Source organism: Drosophila teissieri, chromosome 3L (assembly GCF_016746235.2).
Source record: "Drosophila teissieri strain GT53w chromosome 3L, Prin_Dtei_1.1, whole genome shotgun sequence".
Taxonomy (NCBI): Eukaryota; Metazoa; Arthropoda; class Insecta; order Diptera; family Drosophilidae; genus Drosophila; species Drosophila teissieri.
In genome coordinates, this window is record NC_053031.1 from 2,447,512 (window position 1) to 2,461,224 (window position 13,713).

Below are 13,713 nucleotides of genomic sequence, written 5' to 3' on the forward strand. Positions count from 1 at the left end.
TTTCGTTGTTGCTTGCGTGACGTCTCTGTGTTGCCTGTTTGTGTTTCGAGTTCCAGTTCGTCCATGAGCGTTTTGTAATGTCCTTACTGATCCTGCTTACTGCTCCTTTGCTTTCCAAACTGCAGTTTCCCATGCAAGGCAAAGTTCTTTATTACCCTTGGGAACTTTTTAAAACTCTGCTTGCCGCTTACTTCACGCATCCTGTTTAAATTTCATTGTTAAAGAGAGCATCCCATTTATCTTTTATCCCCAGCAACTTATAGATCTCTTTTATTGCTATTTACTTGGGGTATCAATATCAAATTACCCCTTTGTCCATCATTTATCATTAAAGTTTGGTAGATCGACACCAATCAAAATGTAGTTATATAATCGCAATTCCGTTCTTAATTGCTTTTTGGATAGGTAATTACACAGTTCAGTAGATCATGAAATTAGCCCACGCATTGGGTCTATAAAATCATATTTAGGCCTTTCATCAGTCTTAGCCATCCATTTTTCAAGGCTTGCATATGACTAATGGTTCATTAGTAATTGGATTGAACTAATAAAACCTTATGTAAGCGTTTACAAGATCTTCCAGCATTGAACACCCTCAGTCAGAACTATCTCTTATATCGAAATCTACACAAATCTATACTTGTGCTCTGCTGAGTATTTCCCTTGATCGTTTTCTGATCTCACACTTTAATTTAGCTTCGCTTACCCCACTTTGCGAACATTACGAATTCATTAATTCTTTGGGGAAACTTTCCCAACCAAAGTTCGGTAATTAGCCCGCCCCATGCCGATTCAGCCCTGAACCGTGGGCCTGTCAACGTTTTTTCTTTGCAAATTAGCCGAGAAATAAAGCCAAACTCCATCATCGGAAGAGGCGAGTCTCCGTGTTTCTTCGTCTCTGTTTCTTTTGCCTAAGACACTTAAAAGCAATTTAAACTAAATTAGATTTTTGTCGGCTTGCCAATCAAGCGAAAACGTTTTCTAGACAAATGTTAATTTGGCTCATGAGACCTTCGGTCAAAACATTTAAATCAAATTGCAATTGAGCAACTCGATTCAAGTCGAATCAATTCCACAATGTTTTGACTGCCGACGTTTCTCGGCTGTCAGAAAAGTCTAACAGGCTAACAGAAATTATATAAGATAATTTGCGCAATTCGCATTTATTCGCATTATGACTTAAGTGTTTCCCAAGAAATGTTTTTGCAAACTCCTCTCTGTTTTGTATAAATGAATAAAATTGTTTGTCATTTGATAAAATCGATGGCCAGACTTCACGCAACTTAGGCAAATGAAAGATGCCATAAAATTGCTAATAGACCCCAACCACAACCCAAACCAACCAAAACCCAACCAGACCGCTCTTTGACGAAAGCTGTGCCCAATTTTCATATTATTTATCAATGAATGGATCCGATCGTATTGGATCGGATCGTATCGGAACCGGGTTTATTATCAATAGCTGGACAAGGGTTTCATACATTTTTGACAGTCGTCTCTGTATCTCAGTATCTCTGGCATAACGGATTTCGGGCTGTTGAGAAAGTCCGCCCGAAGATCGTTGACATAGATCTGCATATCACACGGTTATGGGAAGTTTCCGTTTAATCGAAAAGATTTGGTAAGCATTTGCGGCCACACAGAACGCGCAGCTGCCAAAAAACCAATAAACAACTATGATGGTGATGATGAAAATGATGATGGCGATAATCGATCAGTCGTATCGATTTCGTTTCAATTGTTTGCGGCCTTTGTTTTGCCACTGCGCGTATTGATTTCAATATTTACCAATTTGGCAATTTTTTGATTCACTTTATGTGGAATTAATTTGATTTTTGCCAGCTGTCTAGAGGGCCAACGATCGCCCCGCAAAGTTTAGAGCGTTCACTGATCTTTGGCAGGCAGCAGAAGGCAATGAACGGGCGGAACCCGGAGATGCTGGCAGATGATTTGCCGAAAAATGTTGTTTTTTTTACCCATTTCTTTTGGCCCGTCTTCTGGCTGAATTATGAAATATTTGGGGTTTTACATAAGCCACCACTTTGGGGGGCAAAACATCAAAGTTGAAATGGATTACATTGCTTCGAGCTGTCTTGTTTGCAAAGAATGTATTGGGAAATCACAGAAGGTCTTTCACAGATACATCTCAAAGTGGATGCCCAAACTTGAGATAATACTTTTTGATGGTATTTTCGATTCGAAATCATTACGCAAAGTTCCCACACTCAGCTCTTCGGCGAGTCGTAAATTCTGGTTTATTTGTGAACGAAATCTAATCGCTGGACGATAATCTAATCGCTGGCTCTGTCAGTTTAATGTCCAATAAAGACCACAAAGTTAATACATCATCGTTAAATAGAGACCTAATGACCTGAGATCGACTCGAAAACTTTCGTTTTGCGCCTAATGCATTTCTTTTGTCCCAGAGACTTTCGCAACTACCTCGTGTTTGTCACCACACCAATCAATCTCTGCCAGCTAGCCATTAGATTGGAGCTGCTTTTTTCCCTCCCAAGACACCCATATTTGCATTATGCAATCAAAAACCCAACCAAAACCAAAACAACACCAAAAACACCAACAACAGCAACAGCAGCAACCACAACAAGCAGCAATCATAAGCTTTAATGTCTCACTAAAACAACAACAAACTCCACGCATTTTACCCTCCTAAAAAATACAAAAATACATCGAAATGCTACAGCAGCCAGCCAAAGTCGAGGAAAAGCTGGCAAATGCAGTATTAATTGCACCTACAGCCACAGTCACAGCCACAGCACCAACAACAACTGCAACGCGCGGCAACGCAACAGCAACAGCAGCAACAACACCAGCAGCAAAAGCACTTGCAACAACAACAGCAATAGCAAACAGCAACACGCCACGCCCATGCCGCCCCTAGCTAATGCCAACAAAGCTCCGTTAATTGTGCTTAAGACAGCCGCATCTGCAGCAGCAACATCCATTGCCGCAGCAGCAACAGCAGCCGCATCCACCGGCACAGCAGCAACATCTGCAACATCTGCTGCTGCTGCTGCTGGTTCGCCCATCAAGCGTCGCAAGAATCCGCTGTCGCCGCTGCTCCTGGGCAGCCAGTGCCAGGCCACCATTGCGCCTCCGCAGGCCATTGCCAGTCCGCTGCTGAGCGGCGGCAGCTGCTCCTCCTCGACCACCTCGCCCCAATCCTCGCCAGCGGTTCGCACCACCAAGGCGAGTCGTCTGCGCGCCGCCGCGCTTGGTGAGTCTCCTCCTCGTACTCCTCCTTCTCCTTCTCCTGCTGCCAGGCCATCTTCAACCCCGAATTGGTGGAGGTCATCAGGTTTTCCATCTGCCCAAATCTATTACCCTCGTAGCCTAACCACTGTAGTTTGTTTTTTGTGCATTTTTGTTTTCTGGTAACACACAAACTTTCTCATGCAACAAGACCTAAATAATCAAAGGTTCACTTCATGTGAATTAAATTGTGTACAATCACAGATTTAAAGATTAAATTTTATTTATAACAATATCAGTTTAAATTGATATTTATAACAATATCAGTTTAAATTCATATTTATAACAATATCAGTTTAAATTCATATTTATAACAATATCAGTTTAAATTCATATTTATAACAATATCAGTTTAAATTCATATTTATAACAATATCAGATTAAATTCATATTTATAACAATATCAGATTTCCATTCATCTTTGAACAACCTTGGGTTGCAAACAATCACTCAAACGTGTCTTAAAATTCGTAATAGTTGTTGTAGAGAATGGTTGTACGTTTTTCTCCGTGTTGCCACGCCTGCATTTCATCATCCTCAATATCGTGTGCGTTTCCCTTTTCTCCAACCCAACCCGCAGATAAAAAGAAGGAAGAGGAGCAGCGCCAGCGCTACAGCTCGCCCGTATCGCCAAGAGCCGCCGGCAACGGAGCAGCCCAAGCACATCCACATCGACGTCTTAGCAGCTCGGAGCTGTCGCCCAAGTCGCCAGGTGGTGCCAGTGGATTCGCCTCGGAGCCAGTCGCTTCAGCCACTTCCAACCGAGTCCCGGCCAGATCCGCCTCCCATCCCGTGGACACACCGCCCACACAGAGGCGACAGCCTTTGGTGGCCGTGGGCTCGGACATCTCCATGAAGCAGAGTCTCAGTGAACTGCACTTCACGGGCGGAGCAGTCAGTCCGCCCAAGGCTACGGCGGAATGCACTCTGCGGATGCGACCACGTAGCTCCACGATGAGCACCGAGAATACGGAGAATGGCCGACGTGACCACTTGGCTAATCTGCAACTGAGTCCTGTGCAAAAGCAAAAGCGAACGGTAAGGGAAACTTCTACTTTTAATAAGGTAAACCACACTAGACATGAAGGAGAACCTTCTATAGTGGTTTATCTTCTTAAATTTCATTCTCTTCAACTGCTTATTAATGAATCTATATTTTGCAGCCCGAAGTATCACCACGTCGTTTGGGAGATCGCGACAAGTCGGCCAAACGGAAATCGAATTTGAATCGCTCGTTGACCGAGGAAGCCACCAAGGATGGCGGTAAGTTGGCAACAGCAACAGCAACGGATGCAGTGCAGCAAACAGCAGACCCAAGGGGAGATGATCAGCAGGGCACCAAATTCGGAACGCCTTCAAGCTTGAATAGGCATTCCAATGAGGCCGCAGCAAAGCGGAGATACCTCACTATGATTCATTCGATCTCCGAGCGTCATGTGGCTACCAACGTCTCAGAAAAACACATATTTCAAATACCATTTTCAACATATTCATTTAAATCATTTTGTGCTGCGTCAAGAGAGCTTCTTTACTGAAAGAACTTGTGTAAAATATGTTAAAATCCAAGCTGTGCCGAGTCCCTATTTATTGTTATGCACGTGTTATGTCCAGAGTCTGCTTCTTTCGCCCATAAGTTGCAATGAGTGGTTGCTAATTTCTGATCTTCTCTTGCAGATGAGGTCGCCTCTTCGACCCGCCGACGCCGACGTCGTGAGCTGGGAATGGCTCGTCCATTGGTGCCAGGCGATGATGAAGCCCTGCGAGATTTGCTAACGCCGCAGAAGAGCTCCTGCAGCGAGTCCACCAACTCCATATCCGAACCCTACCTGAAGTTTGTGCCAGCCGTTCGTCATCCGGAGGTCCCAGTACGCACCATGACTGCTGTGCTGCCAGCACCACGACCCTTGCATGCCCCAGGGGCCCGCAACGTCACCCAGAAGTTCAATGAAAGGACCAAAACCGATCTGGCGGAGATCAAGAAGATTGCCGAGCAGTCGGAGGCGCTGCAGCAACAGCCTTCGGTGGATGATAGCCAGAAAATGTCAGCCATAATACGCAGGAAGAGCACGGACGAGGGTGGAGCCGCTTTGGGGGCAACGAACCAGAATTCACCACCTGCCCCCAACCAAATTGTATCCATACTGAAGAAGAAGGAGCACGGACTGGGCGAGTGCAACTCCAGCGCCTCGAGCAACCCCTCGCCGGTGACCTTCTCTTCCAGCGTGGTGGATCACCCGTTGGCTGGAGCTGGCCGGTGCAAGCGGCAGGGAATACTCAAGAAGAGATCGAGTCTGGATGAGTCACGCTACTACTCCCGGTCGCATTCGCCCGACGAACGAAGTATTCTCATTAAGTCGGCCAGGAGGAATTCCCTGGAGGAAGCGGGCACTGGACTGAGTCCGGCTCAGGCGCATGGAATTCTGAAGCAGAGCAGCTACGACAGCAGCAAGAGCGATGGTTGCCCCTCGGCCACGGAGAGTCAGCCACACAGCATCCTAAAGAAAAAGGACTCGCTATCCACACCCTCGGATGGAGGATGCCACAAGCATGTCTCTATTTCGCAAGCTGTCACCTTGGCTGCAGCTGAACTGGCTGCCCATGATGGCATCACCTTCGAGGATGGCGAGGAGCATGAGATACGACCCATCCTCAAGCAGGAGAGCACCTCCAGCGAGGAGGCTGTGCGTCCGCCGAAGCCCATACTCAAAAAGAAATCCTTTGGCGAGGCGGATGAACACGAAATACGGCCCATACTCAAGAGCTCTCGTAAGAGCAGTCGAGAGGAGTTCGATTTGAGTGGCTTGGAAAACGAGGTCAATGATTCCCTATCGTCAATCCTAAAGTCAGACTCGCCGTCCAAGCGTCGGTCGCTCGGTTCCGCTTTGCATGATTTGGACGAGTCCAGCACGTCGCCGAGCTTGCTAAAGAGGCGTACCCGTTCGCTGGAACGTCAAGATGTCCAGCCTGGTATGAATTTGGCAGCTGCACTGGACGCCATCGCCACCTCGCAGGCTGCTCCCAGCACGCCAGTGGACTTCGTGACCACACCATCCAGCATTTCGGTGGCGGAGCGGATCAAGCGCATGGAGATGCTGTCGACGCCCACCTCCCGTGCGGCGGGTGGTGCCAACAGCAGCTGGGAATCGCCACTGCAGGCATCGTCATCGGAACTGGGAGGACCCACCACCCCTAGGGTGCTCAAGCCAAGTGTGCTGCGCAGGGATTTGCAGAGGGAGCGCTACAAAACGCAGCCCGTGACCAACGAGGAGATGAGCTTGTAAGTCTAAAATAATTGCTACCTCTCTGTTGTAGAAGTATTACGGTTTACAAAACCCTTTGAAATGTGGATGAAATGAAAAACTTCATAAATATCCATGTCGGGGCAGTGTTTTGCAGAATTTCCATTCAAATTGCCATTGCACATTCGCGCTCACAAATTGCGCATACGTCGTGTGGCCCGTCAAGCTGTCAACTGATTCTGCAGCGAACGCCAGTTCACGCTTCGATGGTCCCAAGAATTCCAGCCCCCGAATCCGAGTCCAAATCTGAATCTGAATCCGTATCCGTAAGCGTATCTGTGTTTGCGTGGAGCAATATTTGTCTATATACTCGCATTCATTGCTATTTTTGGTCCGCCGAGCAGCACATTTCTGGCTGGCACTTGGCCGAGCCTATAAATATTTATACCATCATGGTGCCCACAAACCCGCCTCACTGTCAACTGGAAAATGTACCAGTTGTTCGGCCATTCATGCGCCAGCATTACATAGCCGACATTATAATCCAGTCATGATCGGCTTAATTAACTTTACTGTGGACATAGTCCGCTAACCACGTAGCCATAAACTAGCCGATTCTGATGAAAACTTCATCGCATTTCGCCCGCGGATATTTGGGCTGTAGTTTAATTGCTTTCCCATTGCTCCGCATCCAAATGTCAACAAGTTTTGTTTGGCGAAAAAGCCAATGAAATCCTCCATGGCTGCTGACCTCAATTCGATTCGCTGTCATATCATTCACTTTTCTTTGCCGCCTTTTATTTTTATTGGCCCAAAGCCACTGGCTGTTGCTGGTGTCACTTAAGCAGCTTATTGCTTGCCTAATTACCTGCGCAACTATTGAGGCCAACAAGAACTCGGGAGTGCGCGACATACCAATAAAGGTTAGTAATGGCCAGCGATTATAGAAGGTCGATTGGATTCGCGAGCTTTGAAGGGGGCATCCATAGAAATATGTTCATATGTGGTATAGAAGGGGTAGAAAATATGGTGATGATTTATTTATTTGTTCTATTTAAGTTTATATAACTATTCCTAGTCTCTATTTCTTTCATGAAACCCAAATGAGATGGGAGAAAGAACAACCATCAAGTACTATCACACCATCATTCCCAAACAATTAGCTCTTGCCAACTTGTTGGCCACGATTCCCACCTGAAATGGGTAATTTCTGCGAATCGCGGATTGGCCAATGTCGTGCTCGTAAACCCAGTTTCTTTGCTAAAAGCATTTTAGAATTTTGACTAGAAGATAGAGCGGCACCCCTTCCATTTCCACTTCCACTTCCATCTGCATCGCTTCAAAGTTGCCTGTTCTTGTTGTTTAACTGTGTTTTTATGTCAGCATTTTATGGGTTTTGTTGGGCGAGTGAGTGTTTAGCTGTTATTATTATTGTTGGTTTTGTTTTTCGGGGGGCTTTTGTTCCACTCTGGCACTCCCTTCCCCTTAAAAAAAATCCCCCAACAATACAGCAAAATCAACCAACAATAACAGTATAAGCCAGGTTGTTCTGGAAGGCTTTTGTGTTTTTGTTTTTTTCACACTCTCGCTGGCTGTCACATTTGCATGCAGCGAACGGTATTGTCAATATCTTTTGCACTTTTGCCGACGCTTCGTGCCGTGAAATTTATGCTGCCCATACTCGCCAGTTGCATTCAGTAGTTGGCAGCGGGCGAACGCGTTCAGATACAGATACATTCGTATCTTCTATCTGCTTTCCATCCGTGACTGAACCTTTGGACGAGCAGGATTCCCCGGAAGGGCGACAGTCGTTCCATGTTATTGCTGCAGCGACGTCAGAGCGAAAAAATGTTTGAGGCGTATATCAGAAAACGGTAACAGTGAACCCGAAAATCAATCTGAAAAAAGTGTCAACGCAAAAGCGAAAAAAATCGAACCATAATCGCCGGCATTGAGATAGTAAAAAAGTGCACGGCGACATGTGTTGGCCGATTAAATCGATACAGCTCATATATGTCCAATTCGAAGTTATGCTGTATCTTTTCTAATCTCCCGATAAGATAGCCAACAAAAAACGAACAGTTAGTCAGCCGCGAACGAGACTTTGCCTTTCGGCTTTATGGCCAAAAAGAATCACTTTAATAGCCCAATCGTAAATATGTCAAAATACGAACCTTGCGGAGAGATCAACATATGCAGGTTTCGTATGGGGAAATAATTATTTTATGTGCCCATTGAGAAATAGTCTGCAAGTCGGCATCGGCATTCTATTTTCTATTAATAAATCATGTATGTCACACCTCAGTCGGTCCATTCACAAGTTCTTTAAATAGGCCTAATGAATATGAGAGGGCCAACAATAATGCACTTTTATGTTGCATTATCACCGGTTTTTTGCTTTGGCATTTTTAAACACGAGTATTAATCATTAGCATGTACTTTGAATGATCTCCGAACTTTGGAAGCTATAGTATTGTTGAAAATGCCATTTTGTTTGCTCTTTGCCTTTCGGGAAATTTCTCTTTCCCAAAATGAAAGAGTCAGGGAAAAACCCCCGCAAAAGAAAAGCCAACGAAGACATTTCCCAGACAGACGGCGGAAAAGAAGGAAAATACCATACCAAAATAAATATAAAGCACGGGCAATAAAAAAAAGGCAAGAAAATAAAGCTGAAAATAATTTAAATTTGCCGGCAGCGACGTCGACGCCGGCAGAGCACCACCGCACCACCGAACCACTCAGCGCGCCCCACCGCACCACCCACTTTCCGCTGCCGACGTTCTCTGCTCTTCTGCTCGGCGTTTTGTTTGTACAATTTTTGCGCTCAGTTGCTCGCGATCGCTTTTTCAATTTTCACGTATCCGCAGCAGCGCTGAAATATCAACTATATTTTTTATACGATTTTACGTAAAGAACTCGAAAATATAGATTCCTCGCCGCAGAGATAGGAAAATAAACAGTGAATAGTGTGTGCCGAAGAAATCGAAACTAACTGATAAATTTATCATCTAAATCGCTGCGCGTTTCCCGGTCTTCGCGTTCGTTCCTCGCGTTATCAGGTGCAGAACCAGATAGTATATTCTCTATATGTGTGCTTAGTGGAAGGAACACCACGTTCCCTTCGGAAATTCTTGGCCAGTTGCCGGTGGACGGGCTCGCATACCGCGTGTGAATTGGAAAAGGTAGTAAATAAACAGGGTTTTTTTTTCATTTTTTTGGGGAAAATCCATTGGAAAATCAGTGAAATGTGGCACGAATCGCTGGTTTTCTTGCCCAGCTCTCGAAGTGTATATATTTCGTAATGCGCTAAAAATAAATTCCATGAACGTGTGCAGTTGTGCAGCCAAATGAAAATTCCAACATTCGAGTGCTACAAATTGCCAAATTGGCGAAATATATTTAAATTTTATATTGTTAAGCAGCAATGCCAGTGTCTGCATAAATTTGCCTCTTAAATGCGTGTTTTTTGCCCCTGAAATATTCCGCCAAATGGCTTTTCTGGGTTTGTGCACCCGCTAAGTTGGCAAAATCGAGAGCTGTTTTTTATATATTTCTCATCGATTAGATCACTCGAAATCTACAGTCGTATATTTCCTTTAATTCTCGCAACTGCTGCTGCAAATCATTTATTTTTTGTGCCCTGAAATGTTTGAAATTTAAACGAGAGAATTCTCACGGACTCTGTTTCCCTCGACCGCCCTCACCCGAAATCCAATTAGCTAGTTGTTGCATTAAAATGTTGTATATTTTTAGTCTTTTTGTTATTTTCCGCTTCCTCTTTTCAACATTCGATGTGCGCCAGGCGTGGAAAATAGGCCTGATAAACAAAACAAATATTGGAAAAACTCAAGAGTCGAACAAGTTGTAGGTGAGGTACTAAATATAGAAGGAAAATGTTCAAGAGGCCTTTGCAGCGTGATAAACTTGCAAGTTTATGTGGAGAGCCTGTGTGGAACAACATACACAATCGGCGGCAGTACATATTGAACTTTTGCTTTTCTTATCATCAATTCAATTACCTTTCACTGCTGGCTTTTGATTGCCGAAAGAGTTTGGCTAATTCTTCTGGCCACCGTCGAGCTTGTAAACTTTTACCTTCACTCCCCTGGAGGCTTACAGTGAATCTGTGAATCAGTGAATCCACAAAGGCAGCAGCCGCCAGCGCCAAAGTTTCACCACTAAAACATAATTAAGTTGGCCAAAATTGCCTATAATTATGTCCGAAGGAGAATGATAGAGATGAATGTTCACAAAGAGATTCACAGTGTATTAAGCCCGTTGTTATGTAAATCTCTGCGCAGCGGGAAAACAAGAGTTTTTAGTCAAAATACAAACAATGTGTGTGGTATACAAATATTTCCCTATATTGTAATGGCATTAAATTATAGAATTAACGTTTTATAAATTTGATCGGATATAGAGAAAGCAAAACTTGGATGACCTGTGCTTATTGACTTGTATATTCTTCTCTTGCAGCTTCAAAGCCAACTCCGCGCCCTTCGACATCTCGGCCAGCTCGGCCTTCAAGCCCACCAAGCCGCTGGACATCCGCTTGACCCACGCACCGCACCCACCGCTGATTTCCCCGATAACCGGCCAGCCACTCAGCCACGTGCCCGCCCCACTGCTGCTGTCCTCGTCGACGAACTCGGGAGCGGGATCCTCGTTCCGCCTGGCCCGCAGCTCCACCCAGCCCCTGCAGTCGCCGCGAGTTGTCCACCTCGCCGGTCAGGCTACTGGTGGCCCCGCATTGGCGCAATCCTCGCTGTTGGCACGCCAGCACTCGATCAACGACAGCATCAATCTCAGCGAGCAGCTACCCCTATCCATCGGCACGGACAGCGAGCACATCTTTGAGATGTCCGCCTTGGAGGAGGACTCGGCCATCCAGTCGCTGAGCGACGAGACAGCCGCTTCCGCATCTGCAAACTCAACCTCCACGACCACCGCAACCACCATGACACCGCCCAGTGGCCTGACGCGGAGCAACAGCGTCCGGGCCAGGGCCAATATGTTCCAACAGTTGCAGGAGCAGTCGCGCAACCAACGGGCAACGGGTTAGTAGAATAGCCAAGTAGCAAAGGTCTGCTGATGGGTTGGGGGGCTTTTGTGGGTCGGGATGCCATTCACCCACCTATCAGCAGCGCCATTATCGTCGTCATTCGCTGGGTTCGCGGAAATTAGCATGGGGCAATAAAGCAGACGAGCAGCGACCGCTAAGTGAGCCGGTGAGCCGGTGAGCCGGTGGCACCGCGAACTTGGTTGCCCCATGTCGCAAGCCGACCGGAACAAGAAGGCCAAGACCACAGTGGCCAGAACGGGTGCAGATTAGAGTTACAGTTGGGCTAGGGCCACAATAGTTTTCTGTGGAATATGGTATCTTAGGAAAGTAGCTAACAGGAAAATGAATATAGGGCTCTAGCAGGGGAATTCATATTGCATAGTTACTAAATAATTAATTTTAATGCCATGTTATGGGCTACTGTAGATGCCACTAAGCACACACCTAGACATTTGTTTTGCAGCTTTCAAGAACCCCAGCAAAACCCATACATTGCGAATATTAATTAGTTGAGCCTGGTCAGTGTGTAGAGCCTCAGTCCAGAGTGCTTGCCAGATTTTGCCATTAGCTGTGTTGTTGTTGCGGCATGGCTCTCATGGTTGTTGGCCAGGTTAATAAGCTGTAAAATGTGTGTCACTTGCCTCACACCCACCCGCACTTCGGAAAGTCGCCGTCTCCGGCAATCAGCCACTAATTGCGTGAGGCCTGCGAGTTGGGTAACATTTGTGACCAGGTGAATGGTACACTGGAAGGGAATATGTGGGGGTATGTGGTGCAGGTCACTTCAGATTAGACTTTCGTTATCGAGGCCGAATCGAAGTGATGTAAAAGTAACTAGGCCCCCTTGGAGCACTATGCCAAAATTTGATCATTATTAGTAGCACACTGGAAAACAAGACACAAAACCATTTTGTTATTCTTTCTTTGTGTGCCATAGTTTTGGGATTAACTAACTTAGACATGCCTACCACACGAATGCTTTTGAAGCCCACTGCCAAGAGGCACAGTACAACAATTGTAATAAAATCGTTCATTTCAGGAAGCTCCCGTCAATCTCCACCAGCGTCGGCGGAGGTGTCCTCAAGTGCAGCCGACCATTCCCTACGAAGTGACGAGCGGTCCACGCCAAACGCAACGATGGATGCGGAATTCGGTGAGTTACCATATGTACATCAATGGTTTCCTAAGGGAGGAGATTGATTTCAGTATAAGCAACTTCAGCTTTTCCGGCTTTCAACTGCTCCCTCAACTTTGCCATTTTACGTTTTCGTTTGATTTGCACGATGCTCATTTGGAATGATAACTTATATGATTATAATTCATACAAAATACTTATTGTTGTTGCTTACTGTGTCTGTGTTTTCTATAATTTCATATATTTTTTATTGACTCGCCTGAGACTAATTCATAATTAACTCGAACAAATTCGCATCGGCCGATAAAAATCAGTTCCCAATTCGGGATGCAAAAAAGTAGCAGCCCCGCCAAATTGCGCAATGAGAGAAATGGAAAAACTGCAAAACAAATTCGTACTCTAGTTCGGTTTTCCATGCATGTGCGTATGTACATTGGGTTTTCATTTACGAGTTTTCCATTATTTACGCCAGTTTGAGTTTTCTAACAAATGAATTAACTCCTCGTTATTGTTGTTGCCGTTGCTGCTTTGAATTGTTTATTGTTGTTGTTGCCGCATGAGAAAACTAATAATAATTTATTCCCCCACAACTGTATTTTTATGTAATTTAAGACGCGCGTGATTTACTTTTCCATATTTATTTGCCACATTTCCATCGAGGTCTTTAGCGCAGTTAACTAAGCGTTCATAATTTAACTGTCTTCTTTTACAACATTTTTTACGCCTTTCCGAATGGCTTTTTCTTCCTTGAAAGTGATCCACCAAAACTCCTGACACACTTGAAAATGGGTGAGGCTATGGTAACCTCCTTCGATTCACTTATCGGTATGCTTTATGGCCCAGAGATGGGAGCGTGTGTGATAATGAGCTTGTTCTTTGTTGTTTGGCCCAAAAAACAGGCAGTAAAGTGTATTGCCAAAAAGGTGGAACGACGTTGAACTTGATAGACGCCCGATAAATGTATAATTAGCATGCACAAATTTTTAGGACTTCGAACAAAGAAA

General features: G+C 45.3%; 1 protein-coding gene across 9 annotated transcripts in view; it reads left to right on the forward strand.

The window, feature by feature from the left end:
* The window catches only part of LOC122617717 (supervillin), a 104,798-nt gene that overhangs the window by 52,530 nt on the left and 38,555 nt on the right, over positions 1-13,713 (forward strand). For 5 of the 9 annotated variants that reach the window (XM_043793681.1, XM_043793674.1, XM_043793680.1 and 2 more), the window contains 6 exons: positions 2,705-3,238; positions 3,854-4,311; positions 4,437-4,536; positions 4,948-6,550; positions 10,989-11,569; positions 12,614-12,727. In XM_043793681.1, the coding sequence (XP_043649616.1) occupies positions 2,705-3,238; positions 3,854-4,311; positions 4,437-4,536; positions 4,948-6,550; positions 10,989-11,569; positions 12,614-12,727 (3,390 nt within the window). The remainder of the gene's footprint in view (positions 1-2,704; positions 3,239-3,853; positions 4,312-4,436; positions 4,537-4,947; positions 6,551-10,988; positions 11,570-12,613; positions 12,728-13,713) is intronic. The other 4 variants (XM_043793675.1, XM_043793683.1, XM_043793677.1 and 1 more) reach the window with 3 other exon arrangements.